The sequence below is a fragment of the Pan paniscus genome, chromosome 19 (genome assembly GCF_029289425.2).
Source record: "Pan paniscus chromosome 19, NHGRI_mPanPan1-v2.0_pri, whole genome shotgun sequence".
NCBI classification, from domain to species: domain Eukaryota; kingdom Metazoa; phylum Chordata; class Mammalia; order Primates; family Hominidae; genus Pan; species Pan paniscus.
This window is the reverse complement of record NC_073268.2, coordinates 34,658,263-34,683,292: the sequence shown is the minus strand read 5'-3', so window position 1 is coordinate 34,683,292 and position 25,030 is coordinate 34,658,263. Positions and strand designations below refer to the sequence as shown.

The following is a 25,030-nucleotide window of genomic DNA, read 5'->3' as shown; positions in this document are numbered from 1 at the left end:
ATATATCCTCTACTACTCTGCTGGACGTCCAGACTTCCCTTGATGACCCCTTTGTATATAAAAAGAAAATCAACACTGCACACTTGGAATCCTACCTAACTAAACAGGAAGATTAAATCAGAACTGAGTTTCTATCCATAGAAATAATATTACAATGTAGAAAAGAAAAGACAAGGGGTCCTATTCCTTGTCATTACACAGTAGAATAGAAAATATATATTTAAAACTCATACACATTTTTTGTTTAATTACATTTTTAAAAACATTTTAATTTTACCTGGGAAATCTTTTGTTTTTCAGAAATCTTGTTTTCTAAGCACCTCATGAATAGATGGCAAACATTTTGACTCTCTTTTCTGAAGACCAATATTCTACAAATAATACTAATCTTCAACATCTTAGTTTTATTAAATGCTCTTTAATTTCACTTTGTAAGATTTCTCCATCAGATGGTTTACACATCGCCTTTTGAGATTATTAAATATGAATTTTGTTAAAGTGATATGAAGATATGGGCAGTTTGAGAGATCATTTGGGTTATTTTTATTTATTTATTTATTTTTAGATGGAGTTTTGCTCTTGTTGCTCAGGCTGGAGTGCAATGGCACGATCTCGGCTCACCACAACCTCCACCTCCTGGGTTCAAGCAATTCTCCTGTCTCAGCCTCCCGAGTAGCTGGGATTACAGGCATGTGCCACCACACTTGGCTAATTTTTAGTAGGCATGGGGTTTCTCCATGTTGGTCAGGCTGGTCTTGAACTCCTGACCTCAGGTGATCCACCTGCCTTGGCCTCCCAAAGTGTTGGGATTACAGGCGTGAGCCACCACGCCCAGCCATTTGGGTTATAATAGGAATCTTTCCATAGTGTCTGTTTCCTTTAAAATATATTTAAGACATAAACATATGCATAAGGAGCATATACATACAGGTTTCAAGGTAAGAAAAACCATGTATATAAGGAGTTCCTGAAGTTTATACTGTTTAAACTCATAAACATAAGATCAGAAGAGACAAAAAACAAAAACTTGACCTTATACTAAACTCAGCAGTTCTGAATTGTGTTCATAATAAACCTTTCCTAATAGCCTTTTACTTTTTCATCCAAAACAAATAACTTGTAGTGAACAAGAAGGAAAATTTTTTTTTTTTTTTTTTTTTTTTGAGATGGAGTTTTGCTCTTATTGCCCAGGCTGGAGTGCAGTGGCGGGATCTTGGCTCACTGCAACCTCCTCCTCCTGGGTTCAAGCAATTCTCCTGCCTCAGCCTCCCAAGTAGCTGGGATTACAGGTATACACCACCATGCCTGGCTAATTTTGTATTTTTTAGTAGAGATGGGGTTTCACCATGCTGGTCAGGCTGGTCTTGAACTCTTGACCTCAGGTGATCCACCCGCCTTGGCCTCCCAAAGTGTTGGGATTACAGGCATAAGCCACTGCACCCAGCTTATTAATTTTTTAAAATTTCCTGCATACTTCGTGGAGGAAAGTGAGATTCTAATTTTGGGGGTTGGGATTGGAGAGTAGAGAAGTGGATAAGAATGATGGGCAAAACTTTAGTTCTTATATATATGCTGCTGCTTTTTTAAAAATGAAGTTTTTATTCAATTGGGAAAATCATACTGGGAAAGGGTAATAGTACTATAAAAAGTTAATCATCCGGTCATGAATTACATTTAAAACTGTAAGGTGCAGGATGGCAAGAGCAGCAAGAAGATCAACATTGCCACCTGTGGACAACTCGAATAAGTTTGACTTGTGTTTCACCTTAACCACCAGACCATTCCTTCTGTAGCTCAGGAGAGCACCCCTCCACCCCATTTGCTCGCAGTATCCTATACTCGTTGTGCTCTCACTGCAGTTCCCTTTGAGTTCCGTGTTTTCCTTGTTCCCTTCCATGCCTAGATGGATTGCAGAGTTAAGTTTATGATTATGAAATAAAAACCAAATAACAAAACAAAACTGTAAGGTGCCTATTGCTATACAAACTTTCCTAGTTTCAATTTATACATTTATCACTCATTTACTCAGTAATTTAACAATTAGGTAATTCATGCCTATTAATTGCCAGGGCTTGGATTGGACCTTGAGGATAAAAAATGAAGAATGCATGAGATCTGACAGCCTAGAAGGGAGACAAACTGGAGTGTGAAAAAAGAAGTCCTTCTTTCCTTTCCTTTTTTTTTTTTTTTTTTTTTTTTTTGAGACAGGGTCTGGCTCTAGCGCCCATGCTGAAGTGCACTGGCGCAATCTTGGCTCGCCTCAACCTCTGCCTCCCAGGCTCAAGTGATCCTCTTGCCTTAGCCTCCCATATTATGAACTTTTCATTACTAGATTTATTCACCAAATTAATATACAACAGAACTGCAAATAATACAGTTCTAGAACAGAATTAGCATCAAATTCACTAAAACATTTTTCTTTTAATCAGTGAGGAAACCATCCTGTGAATGTCATTTTTTGAGGATATATAGCTGTCTTTTATTTGTAGGTTCTGGTTTTCTTTATTCATAGAAAAGAAAGTCCTCTCCTGATCTGAATTTATGCATTCAAACTTGTTCCTTAGATTTAACCTTGGCTGTTTCATTTTGTAGGGTAGGGACTTATCCTGAGACAATGGTCTTGTTAAGTTGGTAAAGCCATTCCATTACAAGTCATCAGTACTCTATCCGTGCCCTTGAGTTTTTCACAACATGAGTTGGTTTTAATTTTAAACATAATCTGAAAAAAATTCTTCAAATGCTTCAAATACTCTGTGTTCCAGGGGAGATATCAGGCCTAGCAGGAATTTGGATCATGAGCAGCTTCTAGAATCAGGCTCTGGCTAATAGAATCCACATATCTGCCTGTGTAGACTCCTTCAGTAGCAGCTTGGCATGGTTCTTGCCAAGGTCCTCTGGAGCACTGCTGCTCTGTTGCCCTAAAGGTTGAAGGCCAGTTCAGTACTGAGGAAGGTTCTATTGGTGGTCTCAGCAAAAAGTGATAGCCCAAAGCCCAGCGACTCCTCAGGGTTGGCTCCTTTCATTTGATCCAAGTAAATAAAGTAAGAACTTGTTGAGCATGCTCCTCAAGCATGCCGTGATTTAGTCAGCCATCTGAGGTGATACACCTACGGAGTATGCTATTCCTCTAACACTTTGGATTTATCTAGGATCTGTGAGCTGAATAGGTCTCAAGATCTTCCTTCAGGACATGAGAAAAATATTTTACCACCTCTATGAGGCATGCCCAACACACCGTCTTTAGCTCAAATAACTTACCAACAATCCCAAACTATTTCAGCAGAAGGTTGTGGTCATAAAGAGCCAAGCAAAGAAGGTTTCCAAGTAAAGCCACCACTGTGATGGACATTACAGTTGTGTTCCACAGACCCACCATACAAAGGCCTACTTAATAATAAAGGGTTGTCCTTGTTTGGTTTATTTTCATTCAAGAATCATTAGTTTTTCTGTCCACCAGCTTTGTAAAGTTGACTTCAGAATCTCTGAGGCCTGCATTGTGGTCTTTGCATGGATCTTTTAGAATTTGATGGGGCGAACAGGCACTGACACAAGAAGTTGCAGCCTACAGAGCTGAAAAAGTGGATCTGGATTGTCACGTGGGTGCCATGGAATTATAGGGGGCTATCAGTGAAGCTTGGAGGTGATGCCACAGCATGGAGCTGTGGCTTCAGCTCCCTCTTGCAGTCCTCCTGACTATGCCTTTTAAAATGGATTAACTTTTAAAAGGATATTTGTATAGCATTTTGCAATTGCTGAAAGTAGCCTTTTAATTCAAAAAAGTACAGAAACCACATTTTAGATTGTGGCTAAAATTTTAAATTCATGGCTGGGCATGGTGGCTCACGCCTGTAATCCCAACACTGTGGGAGGCTGAGGCGGGCAGATCACCTGAAGTCAGGAGTTCAAGACCAGCCTGGCCAACATGGTGAAACCTTGTCTCTACTAAAAATACAAAAATCAGCTGGGCATGGTGGCGCACATGTGTAATCCCAGCTACTTGGGAGGCTGAGGCAGGATAATTGCTTGAATCTGGAAGATGGAGGTTGCAGTGAGCCAAGATCTTGCCACTGCACTCCAGCCTGGGTGACAGAGTAACAGAGCCAGACTCCGTCTCAAAAAAAAAAAAAAAAAATTTAAATTCATTATGATTATCAGCTATTTAATCATTAAATCTTATACCTTACAGCATCTATCTAGTTCTTATTGGAAAGGCCTCCTTGGCTTTAGTAGTTAACACATACATACTTATGGATTATTGAGAATTATTTATTTTGCTGGAGGCAAACTCATATACTTTTAATTACTAGCCCATCCTGTTTAAGGACTCATGCTTTACTTATAAAGTGTTATTCAGGGACAACCTAATACGAAAATGTATGGTGCACTGAAATAATGAAAATGCACAATTCCATGGTACCTACATTCATTCTACAAAGAATAAGGATGGAAAGAGAATCTTCCAAACACCAATCCTTGTCTTTAGAAAATTGAAATGTCATTACAAACAATTCTTTCTACAACCAGCTACTGGTTGAACTTACATTTGATCTGGTGTGCAATGGCTGCAAACAGCAGCCTCCTTGGTGGTGTTTGCAGCCTGTTGCTTGTATGAGTTGCCCTAATGGACCTTGGAGACAGCCCTTTCCAATGTATATTCATGCCTCTGACCCTGCACTATCCCCAAACTAGAACAAAACAAAACAAAACAAAACCTGATCTGGACGGTCTTTGAGATAGAGGTCACTGTTGCCACATCCCATCCTGCCTTGCAGCCTGCCATGAGTAAGGGGCCAGCAGATGGGAACAGTATCCTCTCAACTGTTCCTCAAGAGTTCTTGACTGTCAGCTCTTTCCCCTCCCATGAAAGGAATTCTTCTCTTCTGATATGATTATACTGTTGCTTTTCCCCATTCCTCTTTCCCCTACTAGAAAAAAAAAATAAGTACTGCAATGAATATTTGTTCTAACATTTTACAGTTTTTCAATGAGAACTGAATTATGGGATATATAAATGTTTTGCATGGTGGGAAAAGGGTAGAGGCCACAATTTCACAGCTACCCAAATCACATTTCTCTTCTAGTAAAGGATTTCTGCCTTAGACCTTTTCCCTCTGGAATACAGAATTTCTGCAAAACATTGACCCTGGTAATGAGAGAGAAAGTCCAGCTGAAAGGAAAGTATCATGCTCTCTTTTCTCCAAGATGCAATCTGTAAGAATCTATAGTCGTAAGTCATGTAGCCTGGATGGGCGTGGTAGCTCACGCCTGTAATCCCATCACTTTGGGAGGCTGAGGCGGGAGGATCACCTGAGGTCAGGAGATCGAGACCAGCCTGGCCAACATAGTAAAACCCCATCTCTACTAAAAATACAAAAATCAGCCGGGCATGGTGATGTGCATCTGTAATCCCAGCTACTCAGGAGGCTGAGGCCGGAGAATTGCTGGAATCCAGGAGGCGGAGGTTGCAGTGAGCCGAGATCACGCCACTGCACTCCAGCCTGGGCGACAAGAGTGAGATTCTGTCTAAAAAATAAATAAATAAATAAAAATAAATAAATAAATAAATAAAGTAGCCAGGTGTGGTGGCAGGCACCTGTAATCCTAGCTACTCGTGAAGCTGAGGCAGAATTGCTTGAATGCTGGAGATGGAGGTTGCAGTGAGCTGAGATCATGCCACTGGACTCTAGCCTGGGTGACGGAGTGAGCCTCTGTCTCCAAAAAAAAAAAAAAAAAAAAAAAAGTAAGTCATGTAGCCAAGAGGATTTTGTTACTACTAAATAATCATTTGAGTTTTTATTAGTCTGGGTTTTCATAATATCCAGGAAAACAACTCTTCCAAAAGTCAATTTGGCAAAATTAAGAATCGAAGGGACATTTACTTTACTTTTGTTTTTCTTATATCATGAATAACATTTAGGGGGGAAAAGTAAAATTATTTACCTAGATTGGAAAGATATACCTAATTTTTTTACTAGCGGAAGGAAGGAAGGAAGGAAGTGAAGGAGGGAGGGAGGAAGGAAGGCCGGCCAAATTTAATTATGGCTGTGATAATCAGATTTGCTTTTCAAATCAGATTTAAGAAGTATGGCTTTCACATCCACCAGACACAGTACACATCAGATAAATATAAAATAGTGTCTGTGAATACATTCTTCAGAAACAAAGAATACTTCAGTGAAATGAAAATTCTTACTGCTGTTAAGTAGCTAGGAAAAGAGGCTTTAAAGGTGTACACTTAACCATCCCAGCGAGGCTACTCTGTACGATAGCAGAAATTTAAGAAAATGAGAAGACAGCTCACTACACCCCCTGGTGGCCACCCCCCAAACATTTATAAACGGCAGATAGTTCTCTATTCTGTACAGGAAAGTGTAACCCACATGGTGGGAGGTGCACAGTCAGGGTGCAGAAAGGCCCACAGCAAAAGATGAACAGTGGCTGGGCATGGTAGTTTATGCCAGTAATCCCAGCACTTTGGGGTCAGGATTCGAGACCAGCCTGGCCAATCCTGACAGGTGAAACCCTGACTCTACTAAAAGTACAAAAAATTAGCTGGGCGTGGTGGTGGGCCCTGTAATCCCAGCTACTTGGGGGGCTGAGGCAGGAGAATTGCTTGAACTCAGAAAGTGGAGTGTGCTGAGATCGCCCCATTGCATTCCAGCCTGGGCGACAGGGTGAGACTCTGTCTCAAAAAAAAAAAAAAAAAAAAAAAAAAGACGAACAGCTTCAATGTGATCAGTTACAGCCACTTTCTAATAAATGGAAAGCTCTACTTTTGTTTAGAAACAACAACAACAAAACAAAAAAACAACTCTGGCCAGGCGCAGTAGCTCACGCCTGTAATCCCAGCACTTTGGGAGGCCGCCGGATCACCTGAGGTCAGTTGTTCGAGACCAGTCTGGCCAAAGTGGTGAAATCTCATCTCTACTAAAAATACAAAAATTAGCCGGGCATGATGGCACGTATCTGTAATCCCAGCTATTTGGGAGGCTGAGGCAGGAGAATTGCCTGAACCTGGGAGGCGGAGGTTGCAGTGAGCCTAGATTGTGCCATTGTATTCCAGCCTGGGTGACAGAGCGAGACTCCATCTCAAACAGCAACAACAACAAAAAAAACCCTCTGTTTCTCTTTCTAATGTATATTTCCTGTCATAAGTGCAATCAATATTCAGCTTCTCCATGAAATGTTAACATCATCACTCTATTTCTTAAAGAAGAGTGAGGTGATAGAGCATTTTATTGCCAAATGGCTCAGAAAAAAAGTTCCTTGTATTGTATTTGTAATTTCTCTGTAAGTATGAGATTGTTTCAATTTTTTTTTTTTTTTTGAGATAGGGTCTTGCTGTGTCTCCAGGTTGGAGTGCGATCTTGGCTCACTGCAACTTCCGCCTCCCGGGTTCAAGCGATTCTCCTGCCTCAGCTTCCCAAGTAGCAGGGATTACAAGCGCGCGCCTCCAGGCCCAGCTAATTTTTGTATTTTTAGTAGAGACGGGGTTTCACCATGTTGGCCAGGCAGGTCTCGAGCTCCTGACCTCGTGATCCACCTGCGTCAGCCTCCCAAAGTGCTGGGATTACAGGTGTGAGCCACTGCGCCCGGTCTAAACATTTTTTTAAAGATAAAAAAGATGAGCATTAAATTATCAGCTCATATTTACAATGGACCTACTTTTTTCCCCACTTTTTCTCCCTTTTTTATTTTTTATTTTTGAGAGGAGTCTCGCTCTGTCGCCCAGGCTGGAGTGCAGTGGCACGATCTTGGCTTACTGCAAACTCCGCCTCCCGGTTCACGCCATTCTCCTGCCTCAGCCTCCCGAGTAGCTAGGACTATAGGCGCCCACCACCATGCCCGGCTAATTTTTTGTATTTTTAGTAGAGACGGGGTTTCACCGTGTTAGCCAGGATGGTCTCGATCTCCTGACCTGGTGATCCACCTGCCTCAGCCTCCCAAAGTGCTGGGATTACAGGCGTGAGCCACGGCGCCCGGCCTTTTTCTCCCTTTTTAAAATTTAAGTACCATGCTCATATTCTCAAAGTTAATATAGTCTTTAACTAGAACATATACTGAGGCAGAAATAAATTTGTCCTCTTTTCATTGCTGAAAGATGGGCAAAATAGTATATATATTGTCATGATATTTAAATCCATAGAAAAATTATTTCACCAAATAGGTTTGAATAAAGATGAAGTCCTATCTCAAAGATAAAAAATAAACAGAGCAAATACACAATAAAGAAAACTTGACAAGGTACCAAAGACAGAAATCTGGAAGAAAAATTTAGCTGCAAATTAGTAACAGTGCCACTGAGAAACCATCTCTTATATAAGGACATGCCCTAATCCTGTGTTTTCTTTCTTTCTTTTTTTTTTTTTTGAGATGGAGTCTCACTCCATTGCCCGGGCTAGAGTGCAATGGCGCAGTCTCAGCTCACTGCAACCTCCACCTCCTAGGTTCAAGCGATTCTCCTGCCTTAGCCTATCGAGTAACTGGGACTACAGGTGCGTGCCACCACGCCTGGCCAATTTTTGTATTTTTAATAGAGACAGGGTTTCACTATGTTGGCCAGGCTGATCTCAAACTCTTGACCTCGTGATCCGCCTGCCTCAGCTTCCCAAAGTGCTGAGATTACAGGTATAAGCCACGGTGCCCAGCCCAATAACTTCTTTTCTTTTCTCTTTCTTCTCCTCTCCTCTCCTCTTTTTCTCTCTCTCCTCTCTCTCTCTCTTTCTTTCTTAACAGAGCCTCGCTTTGTCGCCCAGTCTGGAGTACAGTGGCAAAATCTCAATCTCAGCTCACTGCAACCTCTCCCTCCCAGGTTCAAGCAATTCTCCTGCCTCAGCCTCCAGAATAGCTAGGATTACAGGTGTGCACCACCATGCCTGGCTAATTTTTGTATTTTTAGTAGAGATGGGGTTTCACCATGTTGGCCAGGCTTGTCTTGAACTCCTGACCTCAGATGATCTGCCCACCTCAGCCTCCCAAAGTGCTGGGATTATAGGCACGAGCCACCATGCCGGCCCTATGTTTTCTTTTAACTGCCTTCAAACTGTTTCTACTTGAATAATGCCCTGTTGTTTCATATATCCAAAGGCAAACTCTTCATATGGTTTCTGACAGTTCCCTTTCTTAACTAATATTATTTCTAGTACAGTAATCAATATTCTTCTATTCCTGTTCATTCACTAAGCATTTACTGAGTGCCAACTACATGCTAATTGGATACCAAAGTAAAATACATAATCCCTGTCCTCATGCTGCTCTCGTACAGGAACTAGCCATTTGCCTGAATTACTGCAACAGCTTTCTTGATAGTTTTCTTGCCTCCCTTCCCCTCATGCTGTATAATACTGCCAGTCTCCTTCTGGAAGTCATGTTATACATTTTTTCTTTTTTTTTTTTTTGTGCGAGACCAGAGTTTTATTACTACTCAAATCAGTCTTCCTGAAAACTTGAGGATCAGAGTTGTTTTTTGTTTTTTTTCTGAGACGGAGTCTCATTCTGTCGCCCAGGCTGGAGTGCAGTGGTGCGATCTCGGCTCACTGCAACCTCTGCTTCCTGAGTTCAAGCGATTCTCCTGCCTCAGCCTCCCAAGTAGCTGGGATTACAGGCATGCGCCACCATGCCTGGCTAATTTTTGTATTTTTAGTCGAGATAGGGTTTCGCCATGAACTCCTGACCTCAGGTGATCTGCCCGCCTTGGCCTCCCAAAGTGCTGTGATTACAGGCATGCGCCACTACACCTGGCTAATTTTTGTATTTTTAGTAGAGACAGGGTTTCACCATGTTGGCCAGGCTGGTCTGGAACCCCTGACCTCAGTTGATCTTCCCATCTTGGGCTTCCAAAGCACTGTGATTACAGACATGAGCCACCGCGCCTGGCCTGGATCAGAGGTTTGGTATAAAGGATAATTTGTTGGTTAGGGGGCCATTGAATTGGGAGTGCTGATTGGTTGGCTCACAGATAAAATCATAGGGAGTTGAAGCTGTTCTTTTATGCTGAGTCAGTTCCTGAGTGGGGGCCACAGAACTGGTTGGCAGGTCCAGGTGGGGTCATTCGGTTGTTAGAAATGGAAAAACCTTATTTATTACGGTTCTCTATAGGGACAGAACTTTATATAAATATAATATTTATATAGTTATATAATATATATTTTATATATATATACATATAAAGGAGAATTTTTTAAGTATTAACTTACATGATCACAAGGTCCCACAATAGGCTATCTGCAAGCTGAGGAGCAAGAAGAGCCAGTCCGAGTCCCAAAACTGAAGAAGTGAAGAACTTGCAGTCCAACGTTTGAGGGCAGGATGCATCCAGCATGGGAGAAAGATGTAGGCTGGGAGCTAGGCCAGCCTGTCCTTTTTATGTTTTTCTGCCTGCTTTATATTCGCTGGTATCTGATTAGATTGTGCCCACCAGATTAACTGTGCATCTGCCTTCCCCAGGTAATCTCTTTTGCAACACCCTCACAGACACACCCAGGATCAATACTTTGTATCCTTCAATCCAATCAAGTTGACACTCAGTATTAACCATTACACCTGAAAAGGCATCTCAAAAAGCTGATCTTAGGTTCACAATAGTGATGTTACCTTTAAGAGTAATTGGGGGCTGGACGCGGTGGCTCATGCCTGCAATCCTGGCACTTTGGGAGGCCAAGGTGGGTGGATCACCTGAGATCAGGAGTTAGAGATCAGCCTGGCCAACATGGTTAAACCCCATCTCTACTAAAAATAAAAATAAGCTGGGCGTGGTGGCACGTACCTGTAATCCCAGCTGCTCGGGAGGCTGAGGCAGGAGAATCACGTGAACCTGGGAGATGGAGGTTGCAATGAGCCAAGATTGTGCCATTGCATTCCACCCTGGGCGACAGACCAAGATTCCATCTCAAAAAAAAAAAAAAAAAAAAAAGAGTAATTGGGGGCCGAGGCGGGTGAATCACTTGAGGTCAGGTTACAAAAATTAGCTGAGTGTGGTGACGGGTGCCTGTAATCCCAGCTTCTTGGGAGGCTGAGACAGGAGAATCACTTGAATCCAGGAGGCGGAGGTTGCAGTGAGCCGAGATTGCACCCCACTGCACTCCAGCCTGGGTGACAGAGCTAGACTCCTTCTCAAAAAAAAAAAAAAGAATAATTAGGGAAGTTGTGAATCCTATGACCTCCTGAATAATGGCTGGTGATATTTAGAATTAGTCATGTCATTCTTCTACACATAGATCTATCAAATTGAAACTCCTCTGCTTTTAAGGTATAGACAGTTACCTTCTTACTTTCCTAAAACACATTAGCACCTATTTTCAGACTTTTGATGACATCCTTCCATTCTCCCCACTCTCCTATGTTTGGAATGCTACCCTTTTCTTCTGTTCTCCTATCTAAATCCCATTCATTCATCATGACTCAGCTCTTCCAAGAGGTTTTATGAGACTTCTCTGGCCCACATTGCTTTTTTCCTCTCCTCTGCTGCAAATTTTATTTTCATTGCTATCTTTGAAACAACTGAGGAAAAGACCAAATTTTCTTTTTGTTTTGTTTTTATTTTGCTTCATTTTTCCCTTATAAAGACCAAATTTTCAAAGGTGAAGAATTTTTTCAGCAGATGGTGAGTAATTTTTTATGTCCATGAAAGACTAAAGAGGAAGAAACCAGGCTTAAAAATAGGGGAGGGTTTCAGCTGAACATGAAAAATAATTTCTTCATTTTCAAAGTAATCAAAAAAAGTATAATATATTATATGTATTGCTGGAATTGAGAGAAGAAATGTAAAACTCCTTACTTTATACAATTCTTATCTTGGGGTTGGCACACACAAGAATGAAAGAATTCTACTATAATTAAAATTAAATTAAGATCTCAAAGTACTTTGTTTCCTATCATAACTATTCACTATTCACCTTTAAAAAGGTGTCCTGAGATTGCAAAGATATATTTCAGTGCAATCTTGTTCATTTTTATTTATCATCTTATAATTTATTAGGTTGACCCATATGAGACAGCTGTTTACAGTTAATATGTTTGAATATTGGTGTTTCATTTTTTTTTTTTTTTTGAGACAGAGTCTTACTCTGTTGCCCAGGCTCTGGAGTGCAGTGGTACCATCTCTGCTCACTGCAACCTCTGCCTCCCGGGTTCAAGCGATTCTCCTGCCTCAGCCTCCTGAGTAGCTGGGATTACAGGAGCGTGCCATCACGCTCAATTAATTTTTGTATTTTTAGTAGGGATGGGGTTTTGCCATGTTGACCAGGCTGGTCTCGAACTCGTGACCTCGAGATCCACCCACCTCGGCTTCTCAAAGTGCTGGGATTGCAGGCGCGAGTCACCGCGCCCAGTCCGTTTACTTTTTTTTTTTTTTTTTTTTTTTGAGACGGAGTCTGCCTGTGTAGCCCAGGTTGGAGTGCAGTGGCGCGATCTCGGCTCACTGCAAGCTCTGCCTTCTGAGTTCACACCATTCTCCTGCCTCAGCCTCCCCAGTAGCTGGGATTACAGGCGCCCGCCATCACGCCCGGCTAGTTTTTTGTATTTTTAGTGGAGACCGGGTTTCACCGTGTCAGCCAGGATGGTCTTGATCTCCTGACCTGGTGATCCACCCGCCTCGGCCTCCCAAAGTGCTGGGATTACAGGCGTGAGCCGCCGCGCCCGGCCCCGTTTACTTCTACAGTTATCTTCCTGGCTATTCCCCGGTCAGCAAAGTGGGTCATCACACAAGAAAAAGCTGAGTTCATAAATATGCAAAGGAAATACTGGCATCAAATTTCATCCATTTATCTTTTGACCAAATAGTGAGACAAACAGGTTGGAAAGGTTCCCTGGCAAAACTCCAGCCAGCCTGCATACTGAGGTGGAGCTTCGGGAAGTTCGCACAATTTGCATGGGGAGGAGCCTGGCCCCTCCTCTTCCTTTGTGAAACCTGGGATTCAAACTGCAAGGCAGGAAGAAACCAGCAGGAATTCTAGCCTTGCAGAAAGTCCCTGTTCCCCCTTTGTTTTCCTTTTTGCCCCATAAATCCCATTATTCTCACCCTTCAATCATCTGTGAGCCTAAATTTTTGTTGCCATGGGACAATAACTCTGTCTTTAGCTGAACTAAGGAAAAGTACTGCAACAATAGTCAATGATATAAAACCTGATTTTCTGTAATTATGTTATCTTTTTATGCCTGTCTTCTGAGAAAAAAAAAATATTGCTGGAGTTTAAATATCACAAAAAGGTGGCCAGCGATGGTGGCTCACACTTGTAATCCCAGCACTTTGGGAGGCTGAGGCAGGAGGATCACTTGAGCCCAGCAGTTTGAGACCAGCCTAGGCAACATAGGGAGACCCTGTCTCTACAAAAATAACAGAAAATATTAGCTGGGCATAGTGGTGCATGCCAGTGGTCTCAGCTACTTGGGAGGCTCAAGTGGGACTGAGCCCATTACTGTATCGCTGCACTCCCGCCTGTGTGGCAGAGCAAGACCCTGTCTCAATCAATCAATCACAAAAAGGGGCTAGTATGGCATAAATACATTGTTTCTTAATTGTGGTAAAATAAACATAAAAATTTCCATCTTAACCACTTTTAAGTGTACAGTTCACTGGCATTAAGTACGTTCACAATGTTGTGCAACCACCACCACTATCCATTTCTAGAACTTTTTTCATCTTCCAAAACTGAAGCTCCGTACCCACTAGGCAATAACTTCCCACTCCATCCATCCCCCAGTCACCATTATTCTGTCCGCATGAATTTGATTATTCTAGGTATCTCATGTAAGTGGAATCATACAGTATTTGTCTTTTTGTGATTGGCTTATTTCACTTAGCTTAATGTCCTCATTTTTACCCACGTTGTGGCATGTCATAACTTATTTCCTTTTTAAAGGCTGAACAATATTCCACTGTACATATAATACCTCATTTTGTTTATCCATTCATCATTGATGAACACTTGGGTTGCTTCCATCTTTTGGCTATTGTGAATAATGTTGCTATGAACACGGGTGTATGAATCTCTTAAGACCCTGCTTTCAATTCTTTTAGGTATCTACCCAGGAGTCCAGAAGTGGAATTGCTGGATCATATGATCATATTCTATTTTTAATTTTTTGAAGAATCACCATACTATTTTCCATTGCAGCTATGCCATTTTACATTCCCACCAATAGTGCACAAGGCTTCCAATTTCTCCATATCCTCACCAACGCTTTATGTTGATAGTGGCCATCCTAATGGGTATGAGGTAGTATCTCACTGTGGTTTCAATTTGCATTTCCTTAATGATTAGTGATTTTGAGTTTGTTTTTTTTTAAGAGACAGGGTCTTGTACTGTTACCCAGGCTGGAGTGCAGTGGAACCTTCTTAGCTCACCACAGCCTTTAATTCCTGGACTCAAGCAGTCTTCCCACCTCAACATTCTGAGTAGCTGGGACAGGTGTGTGACACCACACCTGGCTAAATTTTTTTATCTTTTGTAGAGATGGGGTCTTGCCATGTTTCCCAGGCTGGTCTCAAACTCCTGGGCTCAAGCAATCCTTCCTTCTCAGCCTCCCAAGTGCTGGAATTACAGGCATGAGTCACTGCATTCGGCCTTGAGCATCTTTTCATATGCTTATTGCTTATTTGTTTATCTTCTTTGGAGAAATGTCTATTCAAGTTCTTCGCTTATTTTTTAATTGGGTTGTATGATGGTTAATTTTATGTGTCAACCATCAACCTGACTGGGTCACAGGATGTCCAGTATTTGGTTAAATATTATTCTCGGCTTATCTGTGAGGGTGTTTCTGGATAATATTAACCTTTGAATCAGTAGACTGGGTAAAGCAGACTGTCCTCTCCAGTGTGGGTAGGCCTCACTCAATCTATTGAAGGCCTGAATAGAACAAAAGGCTGAATAAGGGAGAAGCTCCTCCTTCTGCCTTTGAGCAAGGACATTGGTCTTCTATTTTCGGACTCAGACTTGGACTCAGCAAATGGTGGACTGAGCCACCATTGGCTCTCCTAGTTCTTAAGCCTTTGGACTTGGACTGGAACTATACCATTAGTTCTCCTGGGTTTCCAGCCTACAGATCTTGGGACTTCTCAGCCTCAATAATGTAAACCATTTACTTAGAATCAATTTCTTTCTTTTCTTTCTTTCTTTCTCTCTCTTTTTTCTTTCTTTCCCTCCCTCTCTCCCTCTCTCCCTCCCTCCCTCCCTTCCTCCCTTCCTCCCTCCCTCTCTCTCTCTCTCTATATGTATCTGTCTATCTCTATGAGATACCCTTTTTGGTTCTATTTCTCTAAAGAACCCTGACTAATACAGATATTGGTCCTGAGAAATGGGGTGCTGAGGCTTTGAAACCAGGTAATGGGTAGAAGAGTTTTGAGGTGCATGCTAGAAAAAGCCAAGATTGCCATGAAGGGACTGCTAAAGGCAATTCTGGTGAGTGCTCAGAAAGGATAGAGGAGATCTGGAGAAAATGCTTCCATCTTCTTAGAGAATACATAAAGAACCACGAACAGAATATTTGTAGAAATATGGATGGAAAAGCCCTTTCTGACGAAGGCTCAGATGGAAACAAGAAACATGTTAGTGGACAATGGAGAAAAGGCAATCCTTGTTATAAAGTGGCAAAGAACTTGGGCTGGATTGTGTTTGTGTTCTAGTATTTTGTGGAAGGTAGAACTTGCAACAGTGGAATTGGACATTCAACTACAGTGGTTTCTAAGCAAAGTGGTGAAGGAGTGGTTTGGCTCCTTCTGGCTGCTATAATAAAATGCAAAAAGAGAGAAATGAATTGCAGAAGGAATAGTTAAGCAAAAGGGAACCAGAACTTACTTGGAACATTCTCTGCCTGTGCATATTGCAAAAAATGAGAAAGCATGTTTGGAAGGGAACACCAACAGTGTGGCTGACTGACCATATAAGGAGGGTAGTGTTGGTGTGAACCACAGGCCTAATCAGCCATCTCAATAGAAGCCAGGATAGAGAAGGGATTATGCAAACAGAAATACTGCCAGCTAGGACTAAGGGAAACAGAGAAAATGAAATGGAATAAAGGAAGACTGTGACTACGCATTATCCTTCAAGAAAGGGGAAGAAGGATCCCCCCAAAGGCAATTCAGTGATGATCATCAGGGCTTCTACTCTCATCACACCCACCATGGGTGGTGATCAGGGAGCAGGCTGTCTTCACTTCAGTTTCAAAGGCTAGGACCACTGGCAAGCAGAGTTGTGTGGGCAGGGCTCTTGCAGAGAGCCCTGCGGATGGCACTCCACTGAGCTGAAGGGGCAGGGCCACCACATGAAGCAATGAGGGTGACGCTGCCACTCAAGTGCATCTGGAGAGCAGAGCATCAAACCAAGAAGGATTATTTTCAAGTCTTAAGACCTAAGGGGATTTGCCTTGCTAAGTTTTAAACTTATTTGGGACCTATCACTCCTACTTTCCTACTGATTTCTCCCTTTTGAGATAGGAAATCTATCCTATGCTTACCTCACCATGGTATTTTGGAAGTGCTTAATTTACCTGGTTTCACAGGTTCACAGCTGGAGAGGAATGTTGGCTCAGAATGAATCATTCCTGGTCTTACTTGTATCTGATTTAGATGATATTTAGATAAAACTTTGGACTTTAGGCTTCAGAATTGATGCTGGAATGTTTTGTCTTTTAAAGATGTTGAGATGGAATGAATATATTTTGTATATGAGAACATGAATTTTGTGGGTTCCCGGGCAAAATATTATGGACTTAATGCTTGTGCCCCCTGCTAATTCATATGTTGAAGCCCTATCCTCGAAAGTGAGGCGAGGCCTTTGGGAGGTAGTTAGGGTTAGATGAGGTCATGATGGTGAGCCCCCCATGACGTGTCCTTAAAAGAATAGGAAGAGACCAGAACATGCTCTCTCTTTCTTTCTCCCCACCAAGTAAGAACACTGAGAGAAGGTGGCTGTCTGCAAGCCCGGAAGAACACCCTCACATGAACATTCTGGCACCTTGATCTTAGATTTCCCAGCCTCCAGGACTGTGAGAAATAAATGTCTGTTGTTTCAGCCACCCAGTCTAGGTATTTTGTTATAGTGGACTGACTAGGGTTTTGTTTTTATTGAGCTGTAGTTCTTTATATCCACATTCTGGATTTAACCCCTTATGATTTGCAAATATTTTCTTCTGTTCCATGGGTTGCCTTTTCACTCTGTTGATAGTGTCTTTTGATACACAGAAGTTTGAAATTTTGATGTAGTCTAATTTATCTATTTTTGTAGTTATGGTTGTTATCTGTGAACAAAGCCATCATAGTTTGGTCTAATTGTACTGAAAGATTTTTTTTTTTTTTTTTTTTTGAGACAGAGTCTTGCTCTATTGCCCAGGCTGGATTGCAGTGGCGCAATCTCAGCTCACTGCAACCTCTGCCTCCCGAGTTCCAGTGATTCTCCTGCCTCAGCCTCCTGAGTAGCTGGGATTACAGGCTCATGCCACCACACCTAGCTAATTTTTGTATTTTTAGTAGAGACAGGATTTCGCCATGTTGGCCAGGCTGGTCTCAAACTCCTGACCTCAGGTGATCCACCCACATGGCCTCCCAAAGTGCTGGGATTACAGGTGTGAGCCACTGCACCTGGTCTGAAAGATTATTTTTATGACTTTGTCAATAAATGGCATTTGGTTAAGATTATTATTATTATTATTATTAATTTTTGAGACAGAGTCTTGCTCTGCTGCCCAGGCTGGCGTGCAGTGGCTTGATCTCGGCTCACTGCAACCTCCACCTCCAGGATTCAACCAATTCTCCTGCCTCAGACTCCTGAGTAGCTGGACTACAGGCGTGCACCACCACACCCGGCTAATTTTTTGTATTTTTAGCAGAGATGGGGTTTCACCATGTTGGCCAGGCTGCTCTTGAACTCCTGACCTCATGTGATCCGTCTGCCTCAGCCTCCCAAAATGCTGGGATTACAGGCATGAGCCACTGCCCCTGGCAAAAATAACAGATTATTAATGCAATGTCTTCTTTGTTACCTGGAACTGGCCTTTGGTTTTAATGATATGCTGTTTACTATTTAATTTCCTACTACAAGCTACATTTGAACCCACAAACTGACAAGATGAGTTCAGGCATGCTTAATGAAATAATTCAATGCTGGTTTATTCTGTGGTGAGTGATGGAGAACTCTGAACAATCTGTAGCAGTCAAACATACAAAAATCAATCTCTTACATACCGTATAGCTACAAGGGGCATTCAACTGGCAGGTAAGATAAGTTTCTTTGCTTCAAGTCGGACTAAAGCCTTTAGATTTAGAAATAGCTTGGCAAACACACTAAATGTAAGACATTATAACAGATTAGCAAATTTTGATTTTTTAATAGTTGCTACTAGGTTTTTTTCATTTCTTATTTTTATAAGTAATCCTTCTCTTGTGAATAGAAGAAGCCTGCAAAAACCCTCTGCTGGTCAAAGTGACAAAGTATTGCCAAAAACTTAAAAACAGGTCTTTATGATTCTTCTTCTTCTTCTTTTTTTTTTTTTTTGGTAAGACAGAGTCTCACTTTGTTGCCCAGACTGGAGTGCGGTTGTGTGGTCTCTGCTCACTGCAACCTCCACCTCCTGGGTTCAAGTGATTTTTCTGCCTCAGCCTCCTGAGTAGCTGGGATTACAAGCATGCACCACCATGCCTGGCTAATTTTGTTTTGTATTTTTAGTAAAGATGGGGTTTTACCAGGTTGGCCAGGCTGTTCTCAGACTCTTGGCCTCCCAAAGTGCTGGGATTACAGGTGTGAGCCACCGCGCCTGGCCTTTATAGTTCTTAATGGCTTGACAATTCAGTACTGTGAATAAGAGAATGACTTCCATTGCCTCATCATTAGGTAATTTTTTGGAACAACATTATTCCAGTGGATATTGAGTCAATATATAAAGCTTGAAATTGACTCAGAGAGCTTTAAATCTGACCTTCTAGAAAATATAAGAATTATTTTTTCATTCTAATGGGAATATGATTATGATGCCTCTGGTACACATTCAGCTAAAATTTATTTTTGGTTTCTACCTCCTCAGCCCTATGCAAAAGAAGGACACTTCTCTTTGCTAAGAGACACGAGAAATTAAGCCTTAAGCCCACAATTTATGTGATAACAAGTCAGGAAAAAAACTACCGATAATCTCAGTTACTGATGAAAAGGAACTATTTTTATATTAAGTTGTAGTTTACAAGAAGGAGGTATATATCAACAAACACCTGATAATAATAATAATTTTTATTATTTTTTGTTTGTTCTTGTTTCTGAGACGGAGTCTCGCTCTGTAGCCCAAGCTGGAGTGCAGTGGCGCGATCTCGGCTCACTGCAAGCTCCGCCTCCCGTGTTCACGCCATTCTCCTGCCTCAGCCTCCTGAGTAGCTGGGACTACAGGCACCCGCCACCATGCCCAGCTTATTTTTTGTATTTAGTGGAGACAGGGTTTCACCGTGTTAGCCAGGATGGTCTCGATCTCCTGACCTCGTGATCCGCCTGCCTCGGCTTCCCAAAGTGCTGGGATTACAGGCGTGAGCCACCGCGCCCGGCCTGATAATTATTAAAGCAGCATTCCCTTTAGCCAGCTTCTTCACAATGAGCATGCTTATTGATTCTTTCTCTGTATCATCTAGAATGGCTCATTTGAGTTCAGAGGATACAAGTTTGGTAACATTGAAATGACCATCTAGAACTTACCAGGCCTGTTTCTTGTGGGAGGGAGTTACTTTTAAAAACCCCTTAAAGGAGATAAAATAAATGTTATTTTATACTTCCTAGATTTCTCTCACAATTGTTTTCTTTTAATGTTACTGGGTACTGGCACCCTTCTAACAACATGCCCACTATTCCATGAGAAGAGGGTAAAAATGTTTCACTGCATTTTAAAAGATTAGGTAGGTTACTCAGTATACTTACTCAGTATACCCTTTGTATAAAAACAAAGTGAAATATTTACCAATCTGCAAGAATTGCCAAAATTTATCAAATATGAATGACAAATTAAGTACAAAACTGAAGGCTGAAATGTTCTTCAGTTGATATTTTCCTAAAAGGTAAGGAAAATTTGCTTTTTTATTACCCCCAAGATAGTTCCTTGGATGCTTGGGTGAAAACTGAGCCAAAATTGACCTTTCTGCCTCTTTTTAAACCAATGTACCATTGAAAAATCTTTCTGAGTCAGTAACTGGATTCCTAAAGCATTCGCTCTTACTCTTTTTTTTTTTTTTAAAGGGAGGAAGGTCCTGATACGTTGTCTCGAACTCCTGGCCTTAAGCAATCCCAAGTAGCTGGAATTACAGGCACAAGCCACCATGCCCAGCTGCAATCTGGTTTCTTGAGAGACCAAGGAAGCACGTAGAAAAACAAGGATAAGCTAATCTGATAAGACTGAAAAAGAATTAGAGAAAAAACAATAACTACTACAAAAATATCCTACAACAAAAATGCCGTAGGATATAATGAACAAACATACCTCCTGGGCTGTGACCGGCATTCTTCCTCCCCACTGTCTGCCTCCTGTATAGACAGAAAATGAAAAAAAAAATTAAAACCTGAGGTTTCATATCATAATATCACTAATATAATTTTACTAAGTTTCACATGTTGTGTACTTGAACTAAATTACTCATGTTGTATACTTGAACTAAATTCTCTTTAAAAAAAGTGACTTCAACCAACCCAGGAAGTTGATGTCAATAGAACTTACTCCTGGAGGTAACTTCAACAATAGTCCATGAACAAATTTCATTGACAATGAAGTGCTATTCATTAAAACAATTACCTCCAAAAACCAACTAAATATGTTATTTTACTGTTATGCTACTTCAGCTTCAAAACGAGTGGGCATTCTGACTACCACCAATAAATCTCATCAATATAACCTATTAATGATTCTGATCCCCAAAGAACAACCTAAACAATGAACACCACTTAAAAGAGAGTGCTCATGGTCAAATCACCATCAACATCAACATAATGGCTACCACTTGTTGAGTACTTACAATGTGCTAGGCACTGTGTTCCTCAATTTAAGTACATTACTGTACTTATTCTTTATAAACCCAGAAGGTTGATGGTACCAATTATTTTTAAATTATTCAAATACACACAGTAACATAGGATAAATCAATGTCATATAAAAGCACTGATGGTTAATGACCCACCCAGGGATGCCAAACAATGATGACAACAAAAAGCACTGAATCATAGTTCAATTACAATATTTATTTCTTCTTAGTGTGGCACATAAAATAATAGAAAGTCTTATAACTTATGTCAATTTAGACTCAATGAATATTTTACAGATGAAGAAGCAAAAGGGAAATAAGCTGTCCAAGGAGACTCATGTGGTAAAGAATTAAAACGAAAAAATATTGACTCCCAGCTAGCTGAAAAAGCTTATCATTTACCTCTCCTTGCCCTGGGTTAAAAATTAGTATATGTTATGATATTATACTGATCTTCACAGAGGCAAGAATATTGACATGAAGGAAAAGTGAGGAAAGATGAAGAGGCTTTTTCTTTAAATTTGCTCCCTGACAATTTGTATTTGTTCTCTCATCACTTTTGCCCTATCTGGCAAACACAGAACTATTAGGTAGAAGGAGAAAAATAATCTCAGAGAATATGTGTACTGTCTGCCAACAAGTCACCTGCATTTTCATTTATGAAGCCATCCTCATCTACCTTTACATCATTCTGCCTCCTTTCCTGGGCAGCCAAGCCTAGCTCTGTAACTTTCATTCCCATGTTACTTTCATTATTCATTTCAAACATGTCTTTCTCTCTGTCTCTCTTTTTTTTTTTCCACAAAGGAAGAACAAAACAAAGATTCTGCTTCCAGAAGGAGTACAGGTAGAAAGTGTCATAGTGTATTACACTCTTTGCATATAAGAGAGAGGTTTTAGGTTAGAAAGGTATGCCCTTTAGAGACTGAAAAAAGGTTTAAAATGGGAAAGAACTGTCTCTAGAATCAATAATCAGAACCTGGAAAGTTTGCAAGAATGAAAATAAAAGACTCAGATAAACAAATGTAAATGTTAGATTTTTGTGCCCAAAGAACTGTAATAAATAGAAATGATTTCCCGGAATATCATTTAACAAAGAGTGCTTCAGTACTGTTATTATTAATAGATCTCAAATTATAATGCAGTCTTCTCACATTTTTTTCCTTATCTTTTTTTTAGACGTTGTCTCACTCTTGTCACCCAGGCTGGAGTGCAGTGATGCGATCTCGACTCACTGCAACCTCCACCTCCCAGGATAAAGCAATTCTCCAGTCTCAGCCTCCCAAGTAGCTGGGACTACAGGTGCCCGCCACCATGCCTGGCTAATTTTTGTATTTTTTAGTAGAGATGGGGTTTGGCCATATTGGCCAGGCTGGTCTCAAACTCCTGAACTCAGGTGATCCACCCCCATCGGCCTCCCAGAGTGCTGGGATTATAGGCATGAGCCACCGGCCCGGCCACATTATTTTTTAATTGCATTAAATATTATATAAGAATATGTTTAACATATAAGTTATGAGGTACAATAATAAAATTAATACCTATGAACACCATTCCACCTAAGAGCTATAATAGTACCAACACTGTTGCTTCTGTTTGCCTCTTATCTCCCATTCCTCTTTCTATTATGTGACTACTATCCCAGTTTATACTTTTTTTGTTTCCACCTCATTTTATTATTTAAAAAATTTCAAACATAAAATTGAAAGATCTTATAGCGAACTTGTATATCTACCATCTAGATTGTATCATTAATATTTTCTATACTTTTTTTTGAGACGGAGTCTCGCTCTGTTGCCCAGGCTGGAGTGCAGTGGCGCAATCTCAGCTCACTACAACCTCCACCTCCCGGGTTCAAGTGGTTCTCCTGCCTCAGCTTCCTGAGTAGCTAGGATTACAGGCATGTGCCACCATGGCCTGGCTAATTTTTGTATTTTTAGTAGAGATGGGCTTTCTCCATGTTGGCCAGGCTGGTCTCGAACTCCTGACCTCAGGTGATCTGCCCACCTCGGCCTCCCATGGTCTAGGATTATAGGCGTGAGCCACCATGCCTAGCCAATATTTTCTATACTTTTTAAAAATCATATGTTTATTCATCTATCTGTCCATCTATCCATCTTATTTTTTGGATGCATTTCGATTTAAGTTACTGATATCAGTACATCTGCCTTTAAATGCATAATAATTAATTAGAATTCAGTATTTCTTTATAGTTTTTTCCTTTCTTTTTTTTTTTTTGTTTAGAGATAAGATCTTGCTCTGTCACTTAGGCTGTAGTATGTGCAGTAGCATTATCACAGCTCACTGCAGCCTCAAACTCCTGGGTTCAAGCAATTCTCCTGCCTCTCCCTCCTGAGTAGCTAGGACTACAGATGCACACTGCCAGGCCTGGCTAATTTTGTTCTTTATTTTTAAATTTTTGTAGAGACGGGGTCTCACTATGTTGTTCAGGTTGGTCTCAAACTTCTGGTCTCAAGTGATCTTCCTGCCTTGACCTCCCAGAGTGCTGGGATTACAGGCATGAGCCACCGCACCTGGCCAGTTTTTTTTTTTTTAAGGTAAAATTTATATACAATGAAATATACAAATCTTAAGTGCGCCATTTAATGAGTTTTGACAAATGTATGTGTCTACATAATTCAAACTGCTATCAAGAAATGGAACATTTCCATCACCTCAGAAATTTTTCTCATAGCCATTCCCAGTCAAAATGTGGCACCACCCACTCCTGAGGCAACCCTGTTCTGGTTTTCCACCACAGATTTTTGCCATAAAAAATTAGTACACAGGATATGATTCCATTGTTCATTAAATGGGATTATATACTATGTACTACTTTATGGGAGGATTTTTGAAAAATATTCAGCATAATGTTTTCGAGATTCATCCCACGTTGTTGCATAAAATAGCAGTTCATTCCTTTTTATCGCTGAGGATTCCATCACATGAATATACGAGTTCATTTATTTATTCTCTTATTGATGGATACATTTGGGATATTTGAGTTTTTGCCTATCACGAACAAAGTTATTAGCCAGACATGGTGGTTCATGTCTGTCATCCCAGCACTTTGGGAGGCTGACGCAGGAGGATCACTTGAAGTCAGGAGTTTGAGACCAGCCTGGGCAAAATAGCAAGACACAGTCTCTACCAAAAAAATAAAATAGTTAGCCAGACATGGCACCTGTAGTCCTACTCTGGAGGCTGAGGTGGGAGGATCGGTTGAGTCCAGGAGTTTGAGGTTGCAGTGAGCTATGATCACGCCACTGCATTCCAACCTGAGAGACAGAGTGAGACTCTAAAATTAAATAAATAAATAAATAAAGCTATTATATGAATATTCTTTTGTGAAGTTTTTTTTGGGGGGGGATTGACATAAGTTTTTATTTCTTTTGGGTCACAAGACAGAGGCATATATAGTTTCATATAAAATTGCCAGGGCTTCTCCCAAAGCATTTACATCGCTTTATACCCTCATCAACAATGCGTGAGAGTTATAACTTAACTCTAATTGGCAATTCTTTTCCCCTATGGTTATTGTTTTCAGGTTCTCAAAAACCTTTGCCTACCCTCTAGTCATGAACATATTCTATCATTTTTTCTTTCTTTCTTTTTTGAGAAAGTCTTGTTCTGTTGCCCAGGCTGGAGTGCAGTGGTGGGATCTCAGCTCACTGGGTTCAAGCGATTCCTGCCTCAGCCTCCCGAGTAGCTGAGATTACAGGCGTGTACCACCGTGCCTGGCTAATTTTTGTAGTTTTAGTAAAGGTGGGATTTCACCATATTGGCCAGGGTGGTCTCGAACTCCTGACCTCGTGATCTGCCCACCTCAGCCTCCCAAAGTGCTGGGATTACAGGTGTGAGCCACCGTGCCCAGCTCAATCTTTTATATTTTAAAGAATGTCTCTTTAAAGATATCAATAGGCCATATTTTTGGCATATTTGAATTTTTACAGAAAGAACATCATAACCATTATGATTATTATTGTTATGCATATTACATAACCTCATTGAGTGTTTATTCTACACTAACACTGTTCTACAAACGTGAGATAG

At 41.0% G+C, this 25,030-nt stretch overlaps 1 protein-coding gene and 1 pseudogene across 6 annotated transcripts in view; one reads left to right on the top strand and one right to left on the bottom strand.

The window, feature by feature from the left end:
- SSH2 (slingshot protein phosphatase 2) overlaps nt 1–25,030 on the bottom strand; it is a 303,596-nt gene that overhangs the window by 147,096 nt on the left and 131,470 nt on the right. For all 6 annotated transcript variants that reach the window (XM_008965166.3, XM_003812708.5, XM_034942143.3 and 3 more), the window contains one exon: nt 20,443–20,486. In XM_008965166.3, the coding sequence (XP_008963414.1) occupies nt 20,443–20,486 (44 nt within the window). The remainder of the gene's footprint in view (nt 1–20,442; nt 20,487–25,030) is intronic.
- LOC112437640 (small nucleolar RNA SNORA70) lies at nt 4,515–4,640 on the top strand (annotated as a pseudogene).